The sequence below is a fragment of the Triticum aestivum genome, chromosome 3A (assembly GCF_018294505.1).
Source record: "Triticum aestivum cultivar Chinese Spring chromosome 3A, IWGSC CS RefSeq v2.1, whole genome shotgun sequence".
Lineage (NCBI taxonomy): Eukaryota > Viridiplantae > Streptophyta > Magnoliopsida > Poales > Poaceae > Triticum > Triticum aestivum.
In genome coordinates this window covers 60,995,521-61,018,131 of record NC_057800.1, presented here as the reverse complement: position 1 = coordinate 61,018,131, position 22,611 = coordinate 60,995,521, and the positions used below count along the sequence as shown (strand labels likewise).

At 44.0% G+C, this 22,611-nt stretch overlaps 1 protein-coding gene and 3 non-coding genes across 4 annotated transcripts; all 4 read right to left on the bottom strand.

Annotated features, from left to right (window-relative positions):
* Window positions 1–267: 267 nt before the first annotated feature.
* TRNAC-GCA (transfer RNA cysteine (anticodon GCA)) lies at window positions 268–339 on the bottom strand. The gene has a single exon. It is a non-coding gene; the product is annotated as a tRNA-Cys (tRNA).
* Window positions 340–1,973: 1,634 nt separating this feature from the next.
* On the bottom strand, window positions 1,974–2,045 carry TRNAC-GCA (transfer RNA cysteine (anticodon GCA)). Its single transcript has one exon. It is a non-coding gene; the product is annotated as a tRNA-Cys (tRNA).
* A 12,125-nt stretch (window positions 2,046–14,170) lies between these two features.
* TRNAC-GCA (transfer RNA cysteine (anticodon GCA)) lies at window positions 14,171–14,242 on the bottom strand. The gene has a single exon. It is a non-coding gene; the product is annotated as a tRNA-Cys (tRNA).
* Window positions 14,243–14,746: 504 nt separating this feature from the next.
* Window positions 14,747–16,381, bottom strand: LOC123057908 (uncharacterized). Its single transcript, XM_044480775.1, has 2 exons — window positions 15,555–16,381; window positions 14,747–15,187 (listed from the first exon to the last, which is right to left on the bottom strand). The coding sequence occupies exons 1-2, from the start codon at window positions 16,251–16,253 to the stop codon at window positions 14,882–14,884; spliced, it is 1,005 nt and encodes a 334-aa protein (XP_044336710.1). The 5' UTR covers window positions 16,254–16,381; the 3' UTR covers window positions 14,747–14,881.
* Window positions 16,382–22,611: the final 6,230 nt, after the last annotated feature.

Here is a 22,611-nt window from a genome sequence, read left to right as displayed (position 1 = left end):
ATTTTTCAATAATGATGTAAGCGTGTTTTGGATGCATGTTACGGAGCTGCGGGCCAAAAGAAAGAACACATGACCATATCATGTTCATTTGAAGAATTGAGACTGAAAAAAAACAAGAGATACTCTATAAAAAGAAGACCATTACCATGTCTATTTGAAGAAATGAGATTTCTAAAATATGAGAAACAAAAACAAGAGGCAAACCACATGAATGTCTCATGTTTATTTGATGAAGTTAGTCTGAAAATAAATTAAAAATAAACAGAGAGGGCCCAACCGGGTTCGAACCGGTGACCTATTGATCTGCAGTCAATTGCTCTACCACTGAGCTATGGACCCATTCGTTAAAAAATTTACTTAACTGTTTGAAGAGTGAAGTTATCAACGATAGTATGATTGATTTTACTTCTTCCCAGCAACTGATTCATGGAATGTATTCTTCTTTTACTTGAACAATGTGCGTATAAGCAAAAGCTGATGTTGTGGTTCTTGTCCTTGCTCTGCACATTGACCTGCAACTGCAAACGTATCAGCTGATCTTAGGTGTAACTTTTCTTTTGGTTAATCTGAAATCCCTATCTGAGTGGGTGACACAGTGCGGTGTGTTTTTGTTAGACCTTGGTGATGGCAGTATTGTCCCAGTCATTTTCTGCTAGAGATTTGGTTTGATGTAGTCTCGGTGGACCAAACTTGTTCACCTGGACATCATTCTGTGCTTGGTTTGAAAACTTGGAGAGAGGTTTTCTTTTGGATTAGGTACAAAACTAAAGGAGTACTAAGGGCTCCTTTGATTCAATGGAATTTCATAAAAAAAATTGGAGGAATTTAATCATTAGATTTTTTTTCCTATGGTGGTCGTTTGATTCGCAGGATTGAAATCCTTAGAAATTTTTTCATACGATCCATTTGTACTACATTTGGAGAAAATTTTACGTCGACTCAAACCTATCGGTAGAATTTCTTTGTTTTTCGTGTGCTATCAAATATTCTTTCATCCATATTTCTGTATTTTTGTTATCCTGTAGGATACAAGAGGACATGGCACTCTGTTTCTTCATTTCGAGAATCCTGTGAATCAGAGAGGCCCTAATTGAAGAGTTTGGTTTTCTGTATTCCTTTAGGAACATCCCTCGTAGGGCAAGGGTGCTCGTGCAATTCATTGAAGATAGAAAAAGTTGGATCAGCTAATAAGGACAACCGAGTCGAAACACTCTACAAAACACGGCTTATTGAAAAAAGACATACCAAGACCCTCACATCGAGCGATGGATCTAATAAAGACTAGGGCCAGAGCACTGTAGGCACACTGGTAGTGTTTTAACTTTTTTTATGACAGTGTTTAACTTTATTGCCTCAACAATTACACTAGGATATTCCAAAAAAAAAAACAATTACACTAGGATAGCCGGCAAAGTCATCATGTTGTTGGTGTCTTTCAACGATGATGAAAGAAGCACAAGAACATGACCAACGTTGGGTCAATACCTAGTGATAAGAAATCTCTTAACCCAAGTACAGAATACATGGGCTAGGGAAAAAATGACTAGACTCGGTTCTCGTATTAGAACCGGGTTCCAACTTATGCCCACCCATAGATGCTCCTACCTTTGGCTCAATCGCTTTCTTATTTTTCAATCGCTTTCTTAGACACGAGTCTAGTATTTAGTTTGGACTGAACTCACGTTGCTTGTGCTGTAATTGACCGGATTTCTAATAATGAATTAAGCGCGTTTCAGATGCATTTTGAAGTGAAACTTAAAAAAAATAGAAAACAAGATGTATTCCACGAAAAGAATACCACATGACCATATAATGTTTATTTGAAGAAGTTAGTTTTAAGAAAAAATAAGCGCGTTTCGATATGCATTTTGAATTCCAGTTTAAATGAAAAATAAAATATACTCCTGTATTCTAAAAAAGGTACCACGTGACCATATAATGTCTATGTGACAAAAATGAAATTGAAATTAGGGAGGGCCCAACCGGGTTTGAACCGGTGACCTATTGATCTGCAGTCAGTTGCTCTACCACTGAGCTATGGACCCAATTTGATAAAGACATATTAGCTATCTTGTGTGTGTGCACTTTTCTATTTTGAAATCTGCTCTAGAGGATCTCGGTTTATTATTAAAAAAAGAAAGAGAGTTTGCTCGGTTAATTTGTGGAAAATCATTACATCGTGCCTACAAGATAGGGCATTCTGGCTGACCTGGCTACCAACAAGACACATCACCGAAAAGAGAAACATTGTCGAGGATGCCTGCAAGGTGTCAACGTCGTCACCTCTCCTGAGTAAGTCACTCCGACTACATCGCAGACGACCAACCAAGAGCCCAGGAAATATGTCTAGCAAAGTCACAATACCGGCACCAACCTTCGTAATTTTTGGAGGTCATTGCAAATCGAGCCTGCAAATCTTCAAATTTGTTGGTTAGGAGTGCTGATATGGAGGAAGCTCCAAACCCAACCAGCCAAGAGGAAGGGAACTTTCATACCGTTCTTCCCCTCCTTTTCATGCCCGTACCAATGTCGTGGCTATGTTTTTCACCTGTAAATGCGCCCTTTAACAACCTCTCTCTGCCTACCGTCTCCCCAACTACCCATTAATAACCCCCGTTCCCGCCTCCCGTCAGCTATACGATGCCTCTCCCTCCATCACTCCATTCTTCTCAATGGCTCATCGCAATCCCATTGCCACCGACATCAAGCAGGAGCAACAAGCGCAGGTGTACGACTATGCTGCTCGATGGGCCGAATTCGACCGTGCCTTGGTGGCTGTTGGGAAGATGGATGCTGAGAGGGACCACTGGCTTTGGGACCGCACGCCCACTCCCAACACCGGGAATGACGCATGGACGAAATGGGATGAGGCCGCCCTGCCCTGTTTCCGCTCAATCATGGCCCACAATGTCGTCGCCCTTGCAATTCTGGTGTGGGACGAGGTCACTTTGGCTCATTTTTCGTGAGATTGAGGCGGCCAATGCCATATCGTCCAACATGATAAGTACCACCACAGTTATCGTTTCAACAACTAATTTAGAAGGGAGTTTTCCTATGAGAAGACCAGAAGGGAGTTTTCCCGGCCCAATGTCGCATCGTCCAGCATGGACAACTCCCACCATAGTTATCGTTTCAACAACTAGTTTAGTTATAGGTTTAGTTCAAGTTTTAATGTTCTATATATACTAAGTTCGTAGTGTGACCAATTTTCCGCCCCTAACTATGAAATAAACTTCTTGAGCAGGAAATCGTCCATGAATGAAATCGTCTGTGCTAAATTCGGCCCGCAGATTTCTTGAGCATGCTTTGTGTGAGTGGGGAGTTGAGCCGGGAAGAAAATGTTATAGCCAATGACATACGAGTCTCACACGCAGATTTCTTTTTACCGATTTGAAGTTAACTTGTTGCTTCGGCAACCTTGAAAATATTGTGAAAAATTTCATGTCTTCCTGAAGAAGTTACATAAAAAAATATCATGTCCATTTTGAAGTAAACGAACGAAAAGTACTAATGTTTCCCGATGGATAGTACGGACCCAAGGGAGTTTTCCTACGAGAGGACTACATGAGTATATCATGTTCTTTTCAAGAACTGATGTAAAAAAATGTTCGTTTTAAGAAGTGACATCTGAAAACAAAAAACAAAAAAAAGAGTATATCATGTTATAGCCAATGACATACGAGTCTCACACGCATATTTCTTTTTACCCATTTTAAGTTAACTCGTTGCTTCCGCAACCTTGAAAATATTGTGAAAAATCCCATGTCTTCCTGAAGAAGCTACATAAAAAAATATCATGTCCATTTTGAAGTAAACAAACGAAAAGTACTCATGTTTTCCAATGGATATCACGGACCAGAAAAACAAAAATAATGCAACACCATGAGGGCCCAACCGGGTTCGAACCGGTGACCTATTGATCTGCAGTCAATTGCTCTACCAATGGAAATATGCCCTAGAGGCAATAATAAATAAGTTATTATTATATTTCCTTGTTCATGATAATCGTCTATTATCCATGCTATAATTGTATTGATAGGAAACTCAGATACATGTGTGGATACATAGACAACACCATGTCCCTAGTAAGCCTCTAGTTGACTAGCTCATTGATCAATAGATGGTTACGGTTTCCTGACCATGGACATTGGATGTCGTTGATAACGGGATCACATCATTAGGAGAATGATGTGATGGACAAGACCCAATTCTAAGCATAGCACTAGATCGTGTAGTTCGTATGCTAAAGCTTTTCTAATGTCAAGTATCATTTCCTTAGACCATGAGATTGTGCAACTCCCGGATACCGTAGGAGTGCTTTGGGTGTGCCAAACGTCACAACATAACTGGGTGGCTATAAAGATACACTATGGGTATCTCCGAAAGTGTCTGTTGGGTTGGCACGAATCGAGACTGGGATTTGTCACTCCATGTGACGGAGAGGTGTCTCTGGGCCCACTCGGTAGGACATCATCATAATGTGCACAATGTGATCAAGGAGTTGATCACGGGATGATGTGTTACGGAACGAGTAAAGAGACCTGCAGGTAACGAGATTGAACAAGGTATCGGGATACCGACGATCGAATCTCGGGCAAGTATCATACCGATAGACAAAGGGAATTGTATACGGGATTGATTAAGTCCTTGACATCGTGGTTCATCCGATGAGATCATCGTGGAACATGTGGGAGCCAACATGGGTATCCAGATCCCGCTGTTGGTTATTGACCGGAGAACGTCTCGGTCATGTCTGCATGTCTCCCGAACCCGTAGGGTCTACACACTTAAGGTTCGATGACGCTAGGGTTATAAAGGAAGTTTGTATGTGGTTACCGAATGTTGTTCGGAGTCCCGGATGAGATCCCGGACGTCACGAGGAGTTCCGGAATGGCCCGGAGGTAAAGATTTATATATAGGAAGTCCTATTTCGGCCATCGGGACAAGTTTCGGGGTTATCGGTATTGTACCGGGACCACCGGAAGGGTCCCGGGGGTCCACCGGGTGGGGCCACCTATCTCGGAGGGCCCCATGGGCTGAAGTGGGAAGGGATCCAGCCCAAAGTGGGCTGGGGCGCCACTTCCCCCTAGGACCCATGCGCCTAGGGTGGGGAAACCCTAAAAGGAAGAGTCCTAGGAGGGGAAGGCACCTCCTAGGTGCCTTGGGGAGGAGGGATTCCTCCCCTTGGCCGCCTCCCCTTTCCCATCTAGGGCTGCCGCCCCCCCTAGGGGTGGGAACCCTAGAGGGGGCGCACCCTCCTCCCTCTCCCCTATATATAGTGAGGCCTAGGGCTGCCCATAACACATGATTTGATCTCTCCCTGCTGGTGCAGCCCTCCCTTCCTTTCTCCTCCTCTCCCGTGGTGCTTGGCGAAGCCCTGCAGGATTGCCACGCTCCTCCATCACCACCACGCCGTTGTGCTGCTGCTGGATGGAGTCTTCCTCAACCTCTCCCTCTCTCCTTGCTGGATCAAGGCGTGGGAGACATCGTCGGGCTGTACGTGTGTTGAACGCGGAGGTGCCGTCCTTTCGGTACTAGGATCTCCGGTGATTTGGATCATGACGAGTATGACTCCATCAACCCGGTTCTCTTGAACGCTTCCGCTTAGCGATCTACAAGGGTATGTAGATGCACTCTCCTCCCCCTCGTTGCTAGTCTCTCCATAGATAGATCTTGGTGACACGTAGGAAAATTTTGAATTTCTGCTACGTTCCCCAACAGTGGCATCATGAGCTAGGTCTATTGCGTAGATTCTATGCACGAGTAGAACACAAAGGTATTGTGGGCGTTGATTTTGTTCAATATGCTTGCCGTTACTAGTCTTATCTTGATTCGGCAGCATCGTGGGATGAAGCGGCCCGGACCAACCTTACACGTACGCTTACGTGAGACCGGTTCCATCAACAAACATGCACTAGTTGCATAAGATGGCTGGCGGGTGTCTGTCTCTCCCACTTTAGTCGGATCGGATTCGATGAACAGGGTCCTTATGAAGGGTAAATAGCAATTGGCATATCATGTTGTGGTCTTTGCGTAGGTAAGAAACGTTCTTGCTAGAAACCCATAGCAGCCACGTAAAACATGCAAACAACAATTTGAGGACGTCTAACTTGTTTTTGCAGGGTATGCTATGTGATGTGATATGGCCAAAGGATGTGATGAATGATATATGTGATGTATGAGATGATCATGTTCTTGTAATAGGAATGACGACTTGCATGTCGATGAGTATGACAACCGGCAGGAGCCATAGGAGTTGTCTTAATTTATTTATGACCTGCGTGTCAACATAAACGTCATGTAATTACTTTATTTTATTGCTAACCGTTAGCTGTAGTAGTAGAAGTAATAGATGACGTGACAACTTCAAGAAGACACGATGATGGAGATCATGATGATGGAGATCATGGTGTCATGCCGGTGACGATGATGATCATGGAGCCCCGAAGATGGAGATCAAAAGGAGCAATATGATATTGGCCATATCATGTCACTATTTAATTGCATGTGATGTTTATCATGTTTATACATCTTATTTGCTTAGAACAACGGTAGTAAATAAGATGATCCCTCATTAAAATTTCAAGAAGGTGTTCCCCCTAACTGTGCACCGTTGCGACAGTTCGTTGTTTCAATGCACCACGTGATGATCGGGTGTTTGATCCAAACGTTCACATACAACGGGTGTAAGACAGATTTACACATGCAAACACTTAGGTTGACTTGACGAGCCTAGCATGTGTATAGACATGGCCTCGGAACACAGAAGACCGAAAGGTCGAGCATGAGTCGTATGGTAGATACGATCAACATGAAGACGTTCACCGACGTTGACTAGTCCGTCTCACGTGATGATCGGACACGGCCTAGTTGACTCGGATCATGTAATCACTTAGATGACTAAAGGGATGTCTATCTGAGTGGGAGTTCATAAGATGAACTTAATTATCCTGAACATAGTCAAAAGGATTTTGCAAATTATGTCGTAGCTCACGCTATAGTTCTACTGTTTAGATATGTTCCTAGAGAAAAATTTAGTTGAAAGTTGATAGTAGCAATTATGCGGACTAGGTCCGTAAACTAAGGATTGTCCTCATTGCTTCTTAGAAGGCTTATGTCCTTAATACACCGCTCAGTGTGCTGGACCTCGAACGTTGTCTGTGGATGTTGCGAACATCTGACATACATGTTTTGATAACTACGTGATAGTTCAGTTAAACGGTTTAGAGTTGAGGCACCATAGACGATTTCGAAACGTCGCGGAACATATGAGAGGTTTCGAGGACTGAAATTGGGATTTCAGTTTAGTGCCCACGTAAGAGGTATGAGACCTCTGATAAGTTTCCTAAGCCTGCAAACTAAGGAGAAAAGCTCAATCGTTGAGCATGTGCTCAGATTGTATGAGTACAACAATCGCTTGAATCGAGTGGGAGTTGATCTTCCAGATGAGACAGTGATGTTTCTCTGAAGTCATTACCACCAAGCTGCTAGAGCTTTGTGATGAACTATAATATATCAGGGACATGTATGATGATCCTTGAGATATTCGCGATGTTTGACACCACAAAAGTAGAAACCAAGAAGGAGCATCAATTGTTGATGGTTGGTGAAACCACTAGTTTCAAGAAGGGCAAGGGCACGAAGGGATACTTCATGAAACGACAATTCAGCTGCTGCTCTAGTGAAGAAACCCAAGGTTGAACCCAAACCCGAGACTAAGTGCTTCTGTAATAAGGGGAACAGCCACTGGAGCAGAATTACCCTAGATACTTGGTAGATTAGAAGGCTGGCAAGGTCGATAGAAGTATATTGGATATACATTGTGTTGATATGTACTTTGCTAGTACTCCTAGTAGCACCAGGGTATTAGATACCGGTTCGGTTGCTAAGTGTTAGTAACTCGAAATAAAAGCTACGGAATAAACGGAGACTAGCTAAAGGTGAGCTGACGATATGTGTTGGAAGTGTTTCCAATGTTGATATGATCAAGCATCGCACGCTCCCTCTACCATCGAGATTGGTGTTTGCGTTGAGCATAGACATGATTGGATTATGACTATCGCAATACGGTCATTCATTTAAGAGAATAATTGTTACTCTGTTTATTTGAATAATACCTTCAATGGTCTTACGCCTAAAATGAATGGTTCATTGAATCTCGATCATAGTGATACACATGTTCATGCCAAAAGATATAAGATAGTAATGATAGTACCACCTACTTGTGGCACTGCCACGTAAGTCATATCGGTATAAAACGCATGAAGAAGCTCCATGTTGATGGATCTTAGGGCCCACTCGTTTTTGAAAAGTTTGAGGCATGCGAACCATGTCTATTGGTGTATATGCATGAAGAAACTCCATGCAAATGGAGCGTTTGGACTCACTTGATTTTGAATCACTTGAGACATGCAAATCATACCACATGGGCAAGATGACTGAAAGCCTCGTTTTCAGTAAAATGGAACTAGAAAGCAACTTGTTGGAAGTAATACATTTTGATGTGTGCAGTCCAATGAGTGCTGAGGCGTGTAGTGGATATCGTTATGTTCTTACTTCATAGATGATTTGAGTAGATGTTGAGTATATTTACTTGATGAATCACGAGTCTGAATTATTGAAAGGTTCAAGTAATTTCAGGGTGAAGTTGAAAGATCGTCGTGACAAGAGGATAAAAGATCTATGATATGATCATAGAGATGAACATCTGAATTACGAGTTTGGCACAGAATTAAGACATTGTGGAAATTGTTTCACAACTAATACAACCTGGAACACCATAGTGTGATGGTGTGTCCGAACATCATAACTGCACCCTATTGGATATGATGCATACCATGATGTCTCTTATCGAATTACCACGATAGTTTATGGGTTAGGCATTAAGAGATAACCACATTCACTTTAAATAGGGCACCACGTAATTCCGATGAGATGACACCGTATGAACTATGGTTTAGAGAAACCTAAGCTGTCATTTCTTAGAAGTTTGGGGCTGCGATGCTTGTGTGAAAAAGTTTCAGGCTGATAAGCTCGAACCCAAAGCGGATAAATGCATCTTCATAGGACACCCAAAACAGTTGGGTATACCTCCTGTCTCAGATCCGAAAGCAATAAGGATTGTTTCTAGAATCGGGTCCTTTCTCGAGGAAAAGTTTCTCTCGAAAGAATTGAGTGGGAGGATGGTGGAGACTTGATGAGGTTATTGAACCGTCTCTTCAACTAGTGTGTGGCAGGGCACAGGAAGTTGTTCCTGTGGCACCTACACCAATTAAAGTGGAAGCTTATGATAGTGATCATGAAACTTCAGATCAAGTCACTCCCAAACCTCGTAGGATGACAAGGATGCGTACTACTTCAGAGTGGTACGTAATCCTGTCTTGGAAGTCATTTGCTAGACAACAATGAACCTACGAGCCATGGAGAAGCGATGGTGGGCCCGGATTTCGATAAATGGCTCGAGGCCATAAAATCCGAGAGAGGATCCATGTATGAAAACAAAGTGTAGACTTTGGCGGAACAACTCGATGGTCGTAAGGCTGTTGAGTACAGATGGATTTTAAAAGGAAGACAGACAATGATGGTAAGTATCACCATTAAGAAAGCTCGACTTGTCGTTAAGATGTTTTCCGACAAGTTCAAGGAGTTGACTACGGTGAGACTTTCTCACTCGTAGCGATGCTAAGAGTCTGTTGGAATTATATTAGTGATTACTGCATTATTTATGAAATCTTGCAGATAGGATGTCAAAACATTGTTTCCTCGATATTTTTCTTGAGGAAAGGTTGTATGTAATACAACCGGAAGGTTTTGTCAATCCTGAAAGATGCTAATAAGTATGCAAAGCTCCAGCAATCCTTCTGAGGACTGGAGTAAGCATCTCGGAGTTGGAATGTATGCTTTGATGAGATGATCAAAGATTTGGGCGTATACAAAGTTTATGAGAAACTTGTATTTCCAAAGAAGTGAGTGGGAGCACTATAGAATTTCTGATGAGTATATGTTGTTGACATATTATGGATCAGAAATGACGTAGAATTTCTGGAAAGCATATAGGGTTATTTGGAAATTGTTTTTCAATGGAAAGCCTGGATTAAGCTGCTTGAGCATTGAGCATCAAGATCTATAAGGATAGATCAAAACGCTTAATGGAACTTTCAAATGAGCACATACCTTGACATGATCTTGAAGGTGTTCAAGATGGATCAGTTAAAGAAGGAGTTCTTGCCTGAGTTGTAAGGTATGAAGTTAAGACTTAAAGCTCGACCATGGCAGAATAGAGAGAAAGGACGAAGGTCGTCCCCTATGCTTAAGACGTAGGCTCTACAGTATGCTATGCTGTGTACCACACCTGAAGTGTGCCTTGCCATGAGTCAGTCAAGGGGTACAAGAGTGATCCAAGAATGGATCACAGGACAACGGTCAAAGTTATCCTTAGTAACTAGTGGACTAAGGAATTTTCTCGATTATGGAGGTGGTAAAAGAGTTCGTCGTAAAGGGTTACGCCGATGCAAACTTTGACACTAATCCAGATTATTCTGAGTAGTAAACTGGATTCGTATAGTAGAACAGTTATTTGGAATAGCTCCAAATAGAACGTGGTAGCTGCATCTAGGAGATGACATAGAGATTTGTAAAGCACACACGGATCTGAAAGGTTCAGACCCGTTGACTATAACCTCTCTCACAAGCATAACATGATCAAACCCAGAACTCATCGAGTGTTAATCACATGGTAAATGTGAACTAGATTATTGACTCTAGTAAACTCTTTGGGTGTTAGTCACATGGGGATGTGACCTTGAGTGTTAATCACATATCGATGTGAACTAGATTATTGACTCTAGTGCAAGTGGGAGACTATTGGAAATATGCCCTAGAGGCAATAATAAATAAGTTATTATTATATTTCCTTGTTCATGATAATCGTTTATTATCCATGCTATAATTGTATTGATAGGAAACTCAGATACATGTGTGGATACATAGACAACACCATGTCCCTAGTAAGCCTCTAGTTGACTAGCTCGTTGATCAATAGATGGTTACGGTTTCCTGACCATGGACATTGGATGTCGTTGATAACGGGATCACATCATTAGGAGAATGATGTGATGGACAAGACCCAATCCTAAGCATAGCACTAGATCGTGTAGTTCGTATGCTAAAGCTTTTCTAATGTCAAGTATCATTTTCTTAGACCATGAGATTGTGCAACTCCCGGATACCGTAGGAGTGCTTTGGGTGTGCCAAACGTCACAACGTAACTGGGTGGCTATAAAGGTACACTACGGGTATCTTCGAAAGTGTCTGTTGGGTTGGCACGAACCGAGACTGGGATTTGTCACTCCGTGTGACGGAGAGGTGTCTCTGGGCCCACTCGGTAGGACATCATCATAATGTGCACAATGTGATCAAGGAGTTGATCACGGGATGATGTGTTACGGAACGAGTAAAGAGACTTGCCGGTAACGAGATTGAACAAGGTATCGGGATACCGACGATCGAATCTCGGGCAAGTATCGTACCGATAGACAAAGGGAATTGTATACGGGATTGATTAAGTCTTTGACATCGTGGTTCATCCGATGAGATCATCGTGGAACATGTGGGAGCCAACATGGGTATCCAGATTCCGCTGTTGGTTATTGACCGGAGAACATCTCGGTCATGTCTGCATGTCTCCCGAACCCGTAGGGTCTACACACTTAAGGTTCGATGACGCTAGGGTTATAAAGGAAGTTTGTATGTGGTTACCGAATGTTGTTCGGAGTCCCGGATGAGATCCCGGACGTCACGAGGAGTTCCGGAATGGTCCGGAGGTAAAGATTTATATATAGGAAGTCCTATTTCGGCCATTGGGACAAGTTTCGGGGTCATCGGTATTGTACCGGGACCACCGGAAGGGTCCCGGGGGTCCACCGGGTGGGGCCACCTATCCCGGAGGGCCCCATGGGCTGAAGTGGGAAGGGATCCAGCCCAAAGTGGGCTGGGGCGCCACTTCCCCCTAGGGCCCATGCGACTAGGGTGGGGAAACCCTAAAAGGAAGAGTCCTAGGAGGGGAAGGCACCTCCTAGGTGCCTTGGGGAGGAGGGATTCCTCCCCTTGGCCGCCTCCTCTTTCCCATCTAGGGCTGCCGCCCCTCCTAGGGGTGGGAACCCTAGAGGGGGCGCACCCTCCTCCCTCTCCCCTATATATAGTGAGGCCTAGGGCTGCCCATAACACATGATTTGATCTCTCCCTGCTGGTGCAGCCCTCCCTCCCTTTCTCCTCCTCTCCCGTGGTGCTTGGCGAAGCCCTGCAGGATTGCCACGCTCCTCCATCACCACCACGCCGTTGTGCTGCTGCTGGATGGAGTCTTCCTCAACCTCTCCCTCTCTCCTTGCTGGATCAAGGCGTGGGAGACATTGTCGGGCTGTACGTGTGTTGAACGCGGAGGTGCCGTCCTTTCGGTACTAGGATCTCCGGTGATTTGGATCACGACGAGTACGACTCCATCAACCCCGTTCTCTTGAACGCTTCCGCTTAGCGATCTACAAGGGTATGTAGATGCACTCTCCTCCCCCTCGTTGCTAGTCCCTCCATAGATAGATCTTGGTGACACGTAGGAAAATTTTGAATTTCTGCTACGTTCCCCAACACCGACATGAGGCAGGAGCAGCAAGAGCAGGTGTACGACTAGGCTGCTCGATGGGCCGAATTCGACCGTGCCTTGGTGGCTGTTGGGAAGATGGATGCTGAGAGGGACCACTGGCTTTGGGACCGCACACCCACTCCCAACACCGGGAATGACATGGACGAAATGGGATGAGGCCGCCCTGCCCTGTTTCCGCTCAATCGTGGCCCACAATGTCGTCGCCCTTGCAATTCTTGTGTGGGACGAGGTCACTTTGGCTCATTTTTCGTGAGATTGAGGCGGCCAATGCCACATCGTCCAACATGATAAGTACCACCGCAGTTATCGTTTCAACAACTAATTTAGAAGGGAGTTTTCCTATGAGAAGACCAGAAGGGAGTTTTCCCGGCCCAATGCTGCATCATCCATCATCGACAAGTCCCACCATCGTTATCGTTTCAACAACTAGTTTAGTTATAGGTTTAGTTCAAGTTTTAATGTTCTATATATACTAAGTCGTAGTGTGACCAATTTTCCGCCCCTAACTATGAAATAAACTGCTTGGGTCGGGAAATCGTCCATAAATGAAATCGTCTGTGCTAAATTCATGCATGCTTTGTGTGGGTGGGGAGTTGGGCCGGGAAGAAAATGTTATAGCCAATGACATATGAGTCTCACACGCAGATTTCTTTTTACCGATTTTAAGTTTACTCGTTGCTTCGGCAACCTTGAAAATATTATGAAAAATCCCATGTCTTCCTGAAGAAGCTACATCAAAAAAATATCATGTCCTTTTTGAAGTAAACGAACAAGAAGTACTCATGTTTTCCAATGGATATTACGGACCCAAGGGAGTTTTCGTACGAGAGGACCACATGAGTATATCATGTTCTTTTCAAGAAGTGATGTAAAATAAATGCTCTTTTCAAGAAGTGACATCCGAAAACAAAAACAAAGAAAATACAATAACATGAGGGCCCAACCGTCATTATCGTTTCAACAACTAGTTTAGTTATAGGTATAGTTCAAGTTTTAATGTTCTATATATACTAAGTCGTAGTGTGATCAATTTTCCGTCCCTAACTATGAAATAAACTGCTTGGGCCGGGAAATCGTCCATGAATGAAATCGTCTGTGCTAAATTCATGCATGCTTTGTGTGGTGGGGAGTTGGGCCGGGAAGAAAATGTTATAGCCAATGACATATGAGTCTTACACGCAGATTTCTTTTTACCGATTTTAAGTTTACTCGTTGCTTCGGCAACCTTGAAAACATTATGAAAAATCCCATGTCTTCCTGAAGAAGCTACATCAAAAAAATATCATGTCCTTTTTGAAGTAAACGAACAAGAAGTACTCATGTTTTCCAATGGATATTACGGACCTAAGGGAGTTTTCGTACGAGAGGACCACATGAGTATATCATGTTCTTTTCAAGAAGTGACATATGAAAAAAAAAAGAGTATATCATGTTCTTTTTCAAGAAGTGATGTAAAAAAATGTTCTTTTCAAGAAGTGACATCCGAAAAGAAAAACAAAGAAATACAACAACATGAGGGCCCAACCAGGTTCGAACCGGTGACCTATTGATCTGCAGTCAATTGCTCTACCACTGAGCTACGGACCCATTTGATGTGGATTTAATACCTAATATTACTAATTAGTAGATAAATAACGGATAACATTTTGTGCATGCTTTGTGTGGGTGGGGAGTTGGGCCAGGAAGAAAATGTTATAGCCAATGACATATGAGTCTCACACGCAGATTTCTTTTTACCGATTTTAAGTTTACTCGTTGCTTTGGCAACCTTGAAAATGTTATGAAAAATCCCATGTCTTCCTGAAGAAGCTACATCAAAGCATTACTTAACTACGGATAACATTTTTACGCCATACCTAAGCTTTACTTAACTACGGCCAACGTGCAATGTATGTTCGAGATGACGTGTGCTCCAACGCATGAAGAACACGACATGAAATGTCCGTACACGAGAGAAGACCAAATGCCGGCCGATATACGTGTGGCACTCAAACCGTCAATACGTACTGATCCTCTCATTTTTCAAAGTAAAACAAACGTAGAGTCTCGTATCAATCATCGTATATGAACCAGAAGAACACGATGCTTGCATGAAACAAAACAACATCTTCTTCCTTGCACGCCCACTGCTGCCACTTATATTACACCACCCACACCCAAGCCGACCGGGTTGATTCTCTCTCAAAACCTGCACCATATCAACCAAGCGACGGCCTATCTAGCTAGCTACTTGGCGGCGGCGGCGCCATTGGAGGAGGAAGGCGGAGGCAGCAGGAAGTCGAGGAGGATCTGGTTGAAGAGCTTGGAGTCCTCCTGCTGCGGCAGGTGGCCCGTGTCGGGGATGATCCTCACCGTCGCCTTCTCCCCGAGCTTCTCCTTCACCTTGTGCGCCTTGGCCACCGGGAAGATCTGGTCGAACTCGCCCCACACGATCAGCACCTCCTGGGGGAGAGGAGTGATCTGGAAGCCGTGCCCGGAGGCGATCCCCTTGATCAGCTCGATCTTCCCCTCTCTCTGGACCGCGAAACACTTCTGCACAGTAAAAGCGTATGTACTTTGGTTAATTTTAATCAATTAGTTGCAATCTACTTCCTCCGTCCCAAAATATAAGAACGTTTTTGACGCTACACTAGTATAAAAAACGCTCTTATACTACTCAAACTTGATTTTAAAAATTGTGGCTACATGCATGCTCGCGGTGTCACACACACACATTCTCCACCAACTGTCCGGTCGGTGGCAGACGTGATTCGCCACCAAATCGCTGGTGTGATCCATCATTTTCGTAGCTTTTTAATCATGGCGGCGAATGATGCACACTGCAACGACCTTTTCAATCGACGTCGCACCGCACCCATCGTATGCATGGCCTCAGTGTGACGTGGGAGGGAGTACGTACCCGGAGGAGGTCGCGGGCGAGGCACTCGGGGAGGTACTTGGGCGGGCCGTGCGCGCAGATGTCCATCAGCCGCCGCAGCGCCTTGGTGTCCGCCGGCACCATCAGCTCCGTCACGTCCGCCACGCCGCCCTTGGCCGCCAGCGCCCGGTCGTCCTCGGGCCCCTTGGCCAGGTCCGAGCTGCACACCGCCACCTTCCCCACCGTCCACGCTCCGGCTCCCCCGCCCTGCGGCAGCGCCCGCGCCAGGTGGTACGCCACCAGCCCGCCGTAGCTGGTGCCCACGAGGTGCACGACGCGCCCCTCCTCGCCGACGCCGCCGAGGCGGTCGCTGGCGAGGAGCTTGGCGATGGCGGCGGCCTGGAACGCGTCGGAGCGGCCCGGGGCCCGCGTGGTGGACGCGCCGAAGAAGAGCAGCGTGGGCACGACGAGGTCGAAGTGCTTGGACAGCGGGCCCACCTGCGCCGCCCACTGCCACGTCGGGTCCGGCCCGAAGCCGTGGATCAGCACCACCACCGGCCGCCGCCCCCGCTGCTGCTGCCGCTGCTTGGACTCGGCGTCGGGGGAGGAGAGGAGGGAGGGGTGGGCCCAGAAGTGGAGCGTGGTGTCGGCGTCGACGGCGACGGAGCTGGGCCGGAGGCCGGCCGAGGTGAAGGCCCGGCGGAACACCGCGTTGAGGAGGGACACCACGCCGAACCCCATTGCTGTCTATGCGTCTGTCTCTCTCTCTCTCGCTCTGCTCAGCTCTGTCAAGCTCTGCTTCTTCTTCTGCGATGTCTGTCTGCCTCGACGTGCGTCTTATAGTCTGTCTGTCTGCTTGTTTCCGTCCAATGGCATTAGGTTTTGTTGCTTAACTACTGGTGTACTTTGTGATGTTATTCCAGGTAGAGGTAGGTGAGCGTGCATGGTTGGTTCAAGTGTGTCGACTGGATCGTTTCTGCTGCTTCTAGAGAGAGTTGGGAGAGAAAAAGCTGCCTAGAATGCGACTCAGATGGGGATGCAGAGTATGGAGGAATAACCATGGAATGCTCTGCCTTTTTAGTACGAATTGGATGTAATCATGAGTCAATCTTCTACAAAAATGCCTGGTTTTTTCCTCACCTGCCACTCCATCATGGACTGCGTTTCGATGCCTTAAGGCACATGCCTCTATGACATGTGGGGCCAACAGATGGTTGTCCCACATGTCAGTGACCCAAAGGCAGGTGTCTTTACGGCATCGAAGTTGCGTTCCTCGATCATGCGCCGGTTTGATCTTTCTTTAGGCTTAAGGCCCCATCGGGAAGAAAAGAAAAATGCAGGAATTTTGGAGGATATGATTTCTATAGGAACTACTCGTATTCCATTGCCGTTTGGAACAAAGGAATACTATCCTACACTCACTTGAAACCTATGTAATGGGTTATTCCATTGGAATTTTGAAGGGAACCAAACTTGATGTCTTATCTCATGCTTTCTTCTTTTGCTCTCTACAATTTATGTGCTTTTCATGTGTGGCACCTAAATGTTAGTTTTTCGGTTTTGTGTGGTTTTAGTTCCTATAGTCTTCCAGGATAAACGACATCTCTGTTCACGTGTTTTTCCTATTTCTACGTTTTGAGGGGCCAAACAGAGCTCTAGTCCTCGGGAGGCCCGCGTTCCCACATACCCTCAATGTCGAAACCCGGACTCTATACGCGAGAGGGCACATGATGGATATATACTTCAAATCTTTGAGATCATCGCCACACCTTAGGCAACAAGACTTGTTGAAGATTTTCTTGTATGCAAGGCTGGCCTGGGAGTTTAACCTTGCTACTCCATCTCCATATAGTGCTAGCATTCATATGATCTCCGTCTCCTTGCATCAAAAGGCTAGCTATAAGCTTGTTTGGAGTAGAAGATCTCTCCCCTGCCGGGGAAGTGTTAATCCAACCCGTTAGAGGGTTGAAAATCCTGCAACATAGACATTAACACACCAAATTCTAGTTGTCTGCGATTAAAATAAAAATCTAGTTGTTTCATAGATTAGATTCTAAGCCAAGTTGCAAGATATGAGCCACTCTGAATGTTAGTTTGTGGAGTGTGTAATAAGGTTTGGGAAGGCTTCTGCTAGGGCGGAATGTTGTAGCCAAGTGTCTAACCAAAAGTAGATAGTTGAACCATTGGAAGCAAGTACAAAGGTATTTTTTGTGAAGTTTACGTAATTTTTATCCAAAACAAACAGAGATAATATAAAAAAACAGTAACAAACGTCTTCTCAAAATTAAAAAATGGACATGATAGAATAATTAAATGTGCAACAATCACTATAGCGTTTATCCTTTCAACTTGACCATAGCAGATCCATAATTTGTATGCTTTTACTTGTATCAGCATCTCGAGGATTCCAAGACAAAGTTAGCCTCACTCCTGATGTAATAATCCGCTTCAAGAATATTGTTCTCTTCACTTATTATCTAATTTGATCTCCTAGGCTGTTTTCTACCATATGCCATTCATTTGATGATTTATTCTTCAACACACAATTTGACACTATATAGAACCTCGATGATGTAGTCTATTAGCAGTCCGCTGAGATAGTTTTAAAGCGTGTTTGAAATAACATGGATTTATTTTAAACTGTAGGACACGAACCAAGAACTAAGAGTCGGAACAGTGATGAAAAAGCCCTTGGTGCTCCAAGATTGAAGCACACATTGCTTGCTTGTGAGGTAAGATTATTACAGTTTATCCATCACATTGGTTTTTTCTTACATCGCTTGCCAATAGAATTGAAGTTTGATACAAATCATGGTGCACTAAAAATTTGGGCACTAAAGTAAGCTTTTTAGATCGGCTCCTACAAAAATTGATGTTGATTCTTCAACCCATATTTCTTAATTATTTGTTGGGTAACTTATGAAAGAAAAACTTTGTGATGCTTTATCCGACTCTGCCAACCATGATCGACTAGTTAAGTTAGGATGGGGGAGGAGCCCCACTCCACCATCTTATGTTAGGGTAGGGGGCCTATGCCCCCCTCCCCTCTCATTGAATAATCACATTTATATGGTGTATTAAGACCTTATTTGCTAATGAAAGTTACATTTTTATGTTTATATCCTTGTAATGGCCTTTATGGTATGCAATGTATAGGTGTGAAATTACTTGCTTTACTCTATTATAGCCATTATACCTATTATACCAATAAATCAGCTCCATATAATTCATTTGCGAGTTAGAAACATCAATTATTATGTCAATATTTGGTGTCTATTAAGTATATTTGCAATTGGGTCAACTATTTTGATATCTACATCAACATCTCAAGATGGACAGCTGCCGGCCGGTTCTAGCCATCTACAATGGGGACGATACGACTGACGAGAACGCTTGACAGGACAAATCCAAAGGAAATCATATAAATTCTTTCATATTCTTAAACTTCTAGTAATAACAATTTATCCTAAAATGATATGCTCCATGAGAAGGCTACAGATTTTGCATTATGTTCACAAGGGAGCCCAAGTTCACTCAATCCTTTTATTCACTAGAAGACCCTCTGAGGTAATGTATCATGTGTCATGCTTACATATGTAGTATAATCTTATTGGTTGTTTCATTAGAGTATCACCCGGTTGTACTTAGGTGATGGAGTTTCATCAAAAGCTAGTCACATTGAGAACTGTTGGTGTTGAAACAGAGGACAAAATTGTCGTGCTGTCATGAGGAAGACTAGAAGAGCACTGTATCAATAAGGAATCCTATATTATTTGCTGTCTCATTGAGTTTTACTTTTTCTTTATAAATTTCAAGTAGACGGACGTGGGGTATCTACTCCTGAGCTCAAATGCACCTTGATGAACAGTAAAATAGCAAAAAGAGTAAAAAAATAAAAAATTCTGAATTTGTTTTGTGGTAAACTTAACTGTTTTGTATGCTTGCAAAATTTCAGCACGAAATGACATTGGTAACTCGTGGCAAAAGAACAAAATCGATGCTCCAGAAATGCTAGTTTTGAACACATTTTGGAGTACTGATTTTGTATTTTTTTTCCATGACTTCCACGAATGTCATTTCGTGCTGAAATTTGGTTAGCATACAAAATATTTGCCAAAGTTTATCAAAAAAAATCAGATTTGTTCAAATATTTTTACCTTTTACTGTTCATCAGGGTGCATTTGATCTCGGGATCAGAACATGACTTTTAACACCTTCTATTCTAATTGCATTGGGCTGTATAAATTAATGTGGCACATATGTAGGTGAATATCTTCGAATCATGCGGCCTGGACCTATGCTCCAGCTGGACCATAACTCAGAACAACCTCTGTCCGAAGAGAGTTAACGAATTTTACAGTCATGTAGACGCACAGGGCCAACTCCAAGATTCCATGCAGGGCGTGATAGACCTCGTGGATCGGGTAGGTCAGATCGATCCGGTAGTCCTACCTTTACCTAGTGTAGAAGAGCTTGTTCCAGCGCCGTCCATGGTGAAGTAGGGGCCAGAGATGGCGGCGGTGGTGTGCTTCCCGTGAGCACCGCGCTAACCCTAGATCGGTAGGGATTGTAGGTGGGAATTATGGCAGCGATTAACCTCGTGGGTCGTGCCCCGGCCCCTGATACGTCTCTGTCGTATCTACTTTTCCAAATACTTTTGCCCTTGTTTTGGACTCTAACTTATATGATTTGAATGAAACTAACCCGGACTGACGCTGTTTTCAGCATAATTGCCATGATGTTGTTTTACGTGCAGAAAACAAAAGTTCTCGGAATGACCTGAAACTCCACGGAATATCTTACAATAAATAATAAAAAATCCTTGCCAAATATGAAGACCAGGGGGCCCACACCCTTTCCACGAGGGTGGGGGGCGCCCCCCCTAGGGCGCGCCCCCTACCTCGTGGGCCCCCTGGAGACCTCCCGACTCCAACTCCAACTCTATATATTTGCTTTCGGGGAGAAAAAAAATAAAAGAGAAGATTTCATCGCGTTTTACGATACGGAGCCACCGCCAAGCCCTAAAACCTCTCGGGAGGGCTGATCCGGAGTCCATTCGGGGCTCTGGAGAGGGGGATTCGTCGCCGTCGTCATCATCAACCATCCTCCATCACCAATTTCATGATGCTCACCGCCGTGCGTGAGTAATTCCATCGTAGGCTTGCTGGACGGTGATGGGTTGGATGAGATTTATCATGTAATCGAGTTAGTTTTGTTAGGGTTTGATCCCTAGTATCCAGTATGTTCTAAGATTGATGTTGCTATGACTTTGCTATGCTTAATGCTTGTCACTAGGGCCCGAGTGCCATGATTTCAGATCTGAACCTATTATGTTTTCATCAATATATGAGAGTTCTTGATCCTATCTTGCAAGTCTATAGTCACCTATTATGTGTTATGATCCGTTAACCCCGAAGTGACAATAATCGGGATACTTACCGATGATGATCGTAGTTTGAGGAGTTCATGTATTCACTATGTGCTAATGCTTTGTTCTGGTTCTCTATTAAAAGGAGGCCTTAATATCCCTTAGTTTCCATTAGGACCCCGCTGCCACGGGAGGGTAGGACTAAAGATGTCATGCAAGTTCTTTTCCATAAGCACGTATGACTATATTCGGAATACATGCCTACATTACATTGACGAATTGGAGCTAGTTCTGTGTCACCCTATGTTATGACTGTTACATGATGAACCACATCCGGCATAATTATCCATCATTGATCCAATGCCTACGAGCTTTCCATATATTGGTTTACGCTTATTTACTTTCCCGTTGCTATTGTTACAATCACTACAAAATACCCAAAACATTACTTTGCTTTCGTTACTCTTTTGTTACCGTTACCATCACTATCATATTACTTGCTACTAAACACTTTGCTGCAGATACTAAGTTTCCAGGTGTGGTTGAATTGACAACTCAGCTGCTAATCCTTGAGAATATTCTTTGGCTCCCCTTGTGTCGAATCAATAAATTTGGGTTGAATACTCTACCCTCGAAATCTGTTGCGATCCCCTATACTTGTGGGTTGATACGTCTCCAACGTATCTATAATTTTTGATTGCTCCATGCTATATTATCTACTGTTTTGGACTATATTGGGCTTTATTTTCCACTTTTATATTATTTTTGGGACTAACCTATTAACCGGAGGCCTAGCCCAGAATTGCTGTTTTTTGCCTATTTCAGTGTTTCAAAGAAATGGAATATCAAACGGAGTCCGAACGGAATAAACCTTCGGGAACGTGATTTTCTCACCGAACGTAATCCAGGAGACTTGGACCCTACGCCAAGGAACAAAAGAGGAGGTCACGAGGGTGGGGGGCGCCCCCCCTGCCTCGTGGGCCCCTTGATGCTCCACTGACATACTTCTTCCTCCTATATATACCTACGTACCCCCAAACAAACAGATACGGAGCCAAAAACCTAATTCCACCGCCGCAACTTTCTGTATCCATGAGATCCCATCTTGGGGCCTGTTCCGGAGCTCCGCGGGAGGAGGGACGTCATCACGGAGGGCTTCTACATCATCATAGCCTCTCCGATGATGTGTGAGTAGTTTACTTCAGACCTTCGAGTCCATAGTTAGTAGCTAGATGGCTTCTTCTCTCTCTTTGAATCTCAATACAAAGTTCTCCCCCTCTCTTGTGGAGATCTATTCGATGTAATCTTCTTTTTGCGGTGTGTTTGTTGAGACCGATGAATTGTGGGTTTATGGTCAAGTTTATCTATGAATAATATTTGAATCTTCTCTGGATTCTTTTATGTATGATTGGTTATCTTTGCAAGTCTCTTCAAATTATCCGTTTGGTTTGGCCAACTAGATTGGTAGTTCTTGCCATGGGAGAAGTGCTTAGCTTTGGGTTCGATCTTGCGGTGTCCTTTCCCAGTGACAGAAGGGGCAGCAAGGTACGTATTGCATCGTTGCCATCGAGGCTCGTATTGCATCGTTGACTTGGTGATTTTCTCGAGGAACGACTTGCTAGGGCTAGAGAGATTGAAAATATTGAATCTGATTATGATGATAAAGAATCACTTGTTATTCCTGAGGGTTATTTATTTGATCAAGAAGCTTCTTTTGCTATTTTAGCTTGC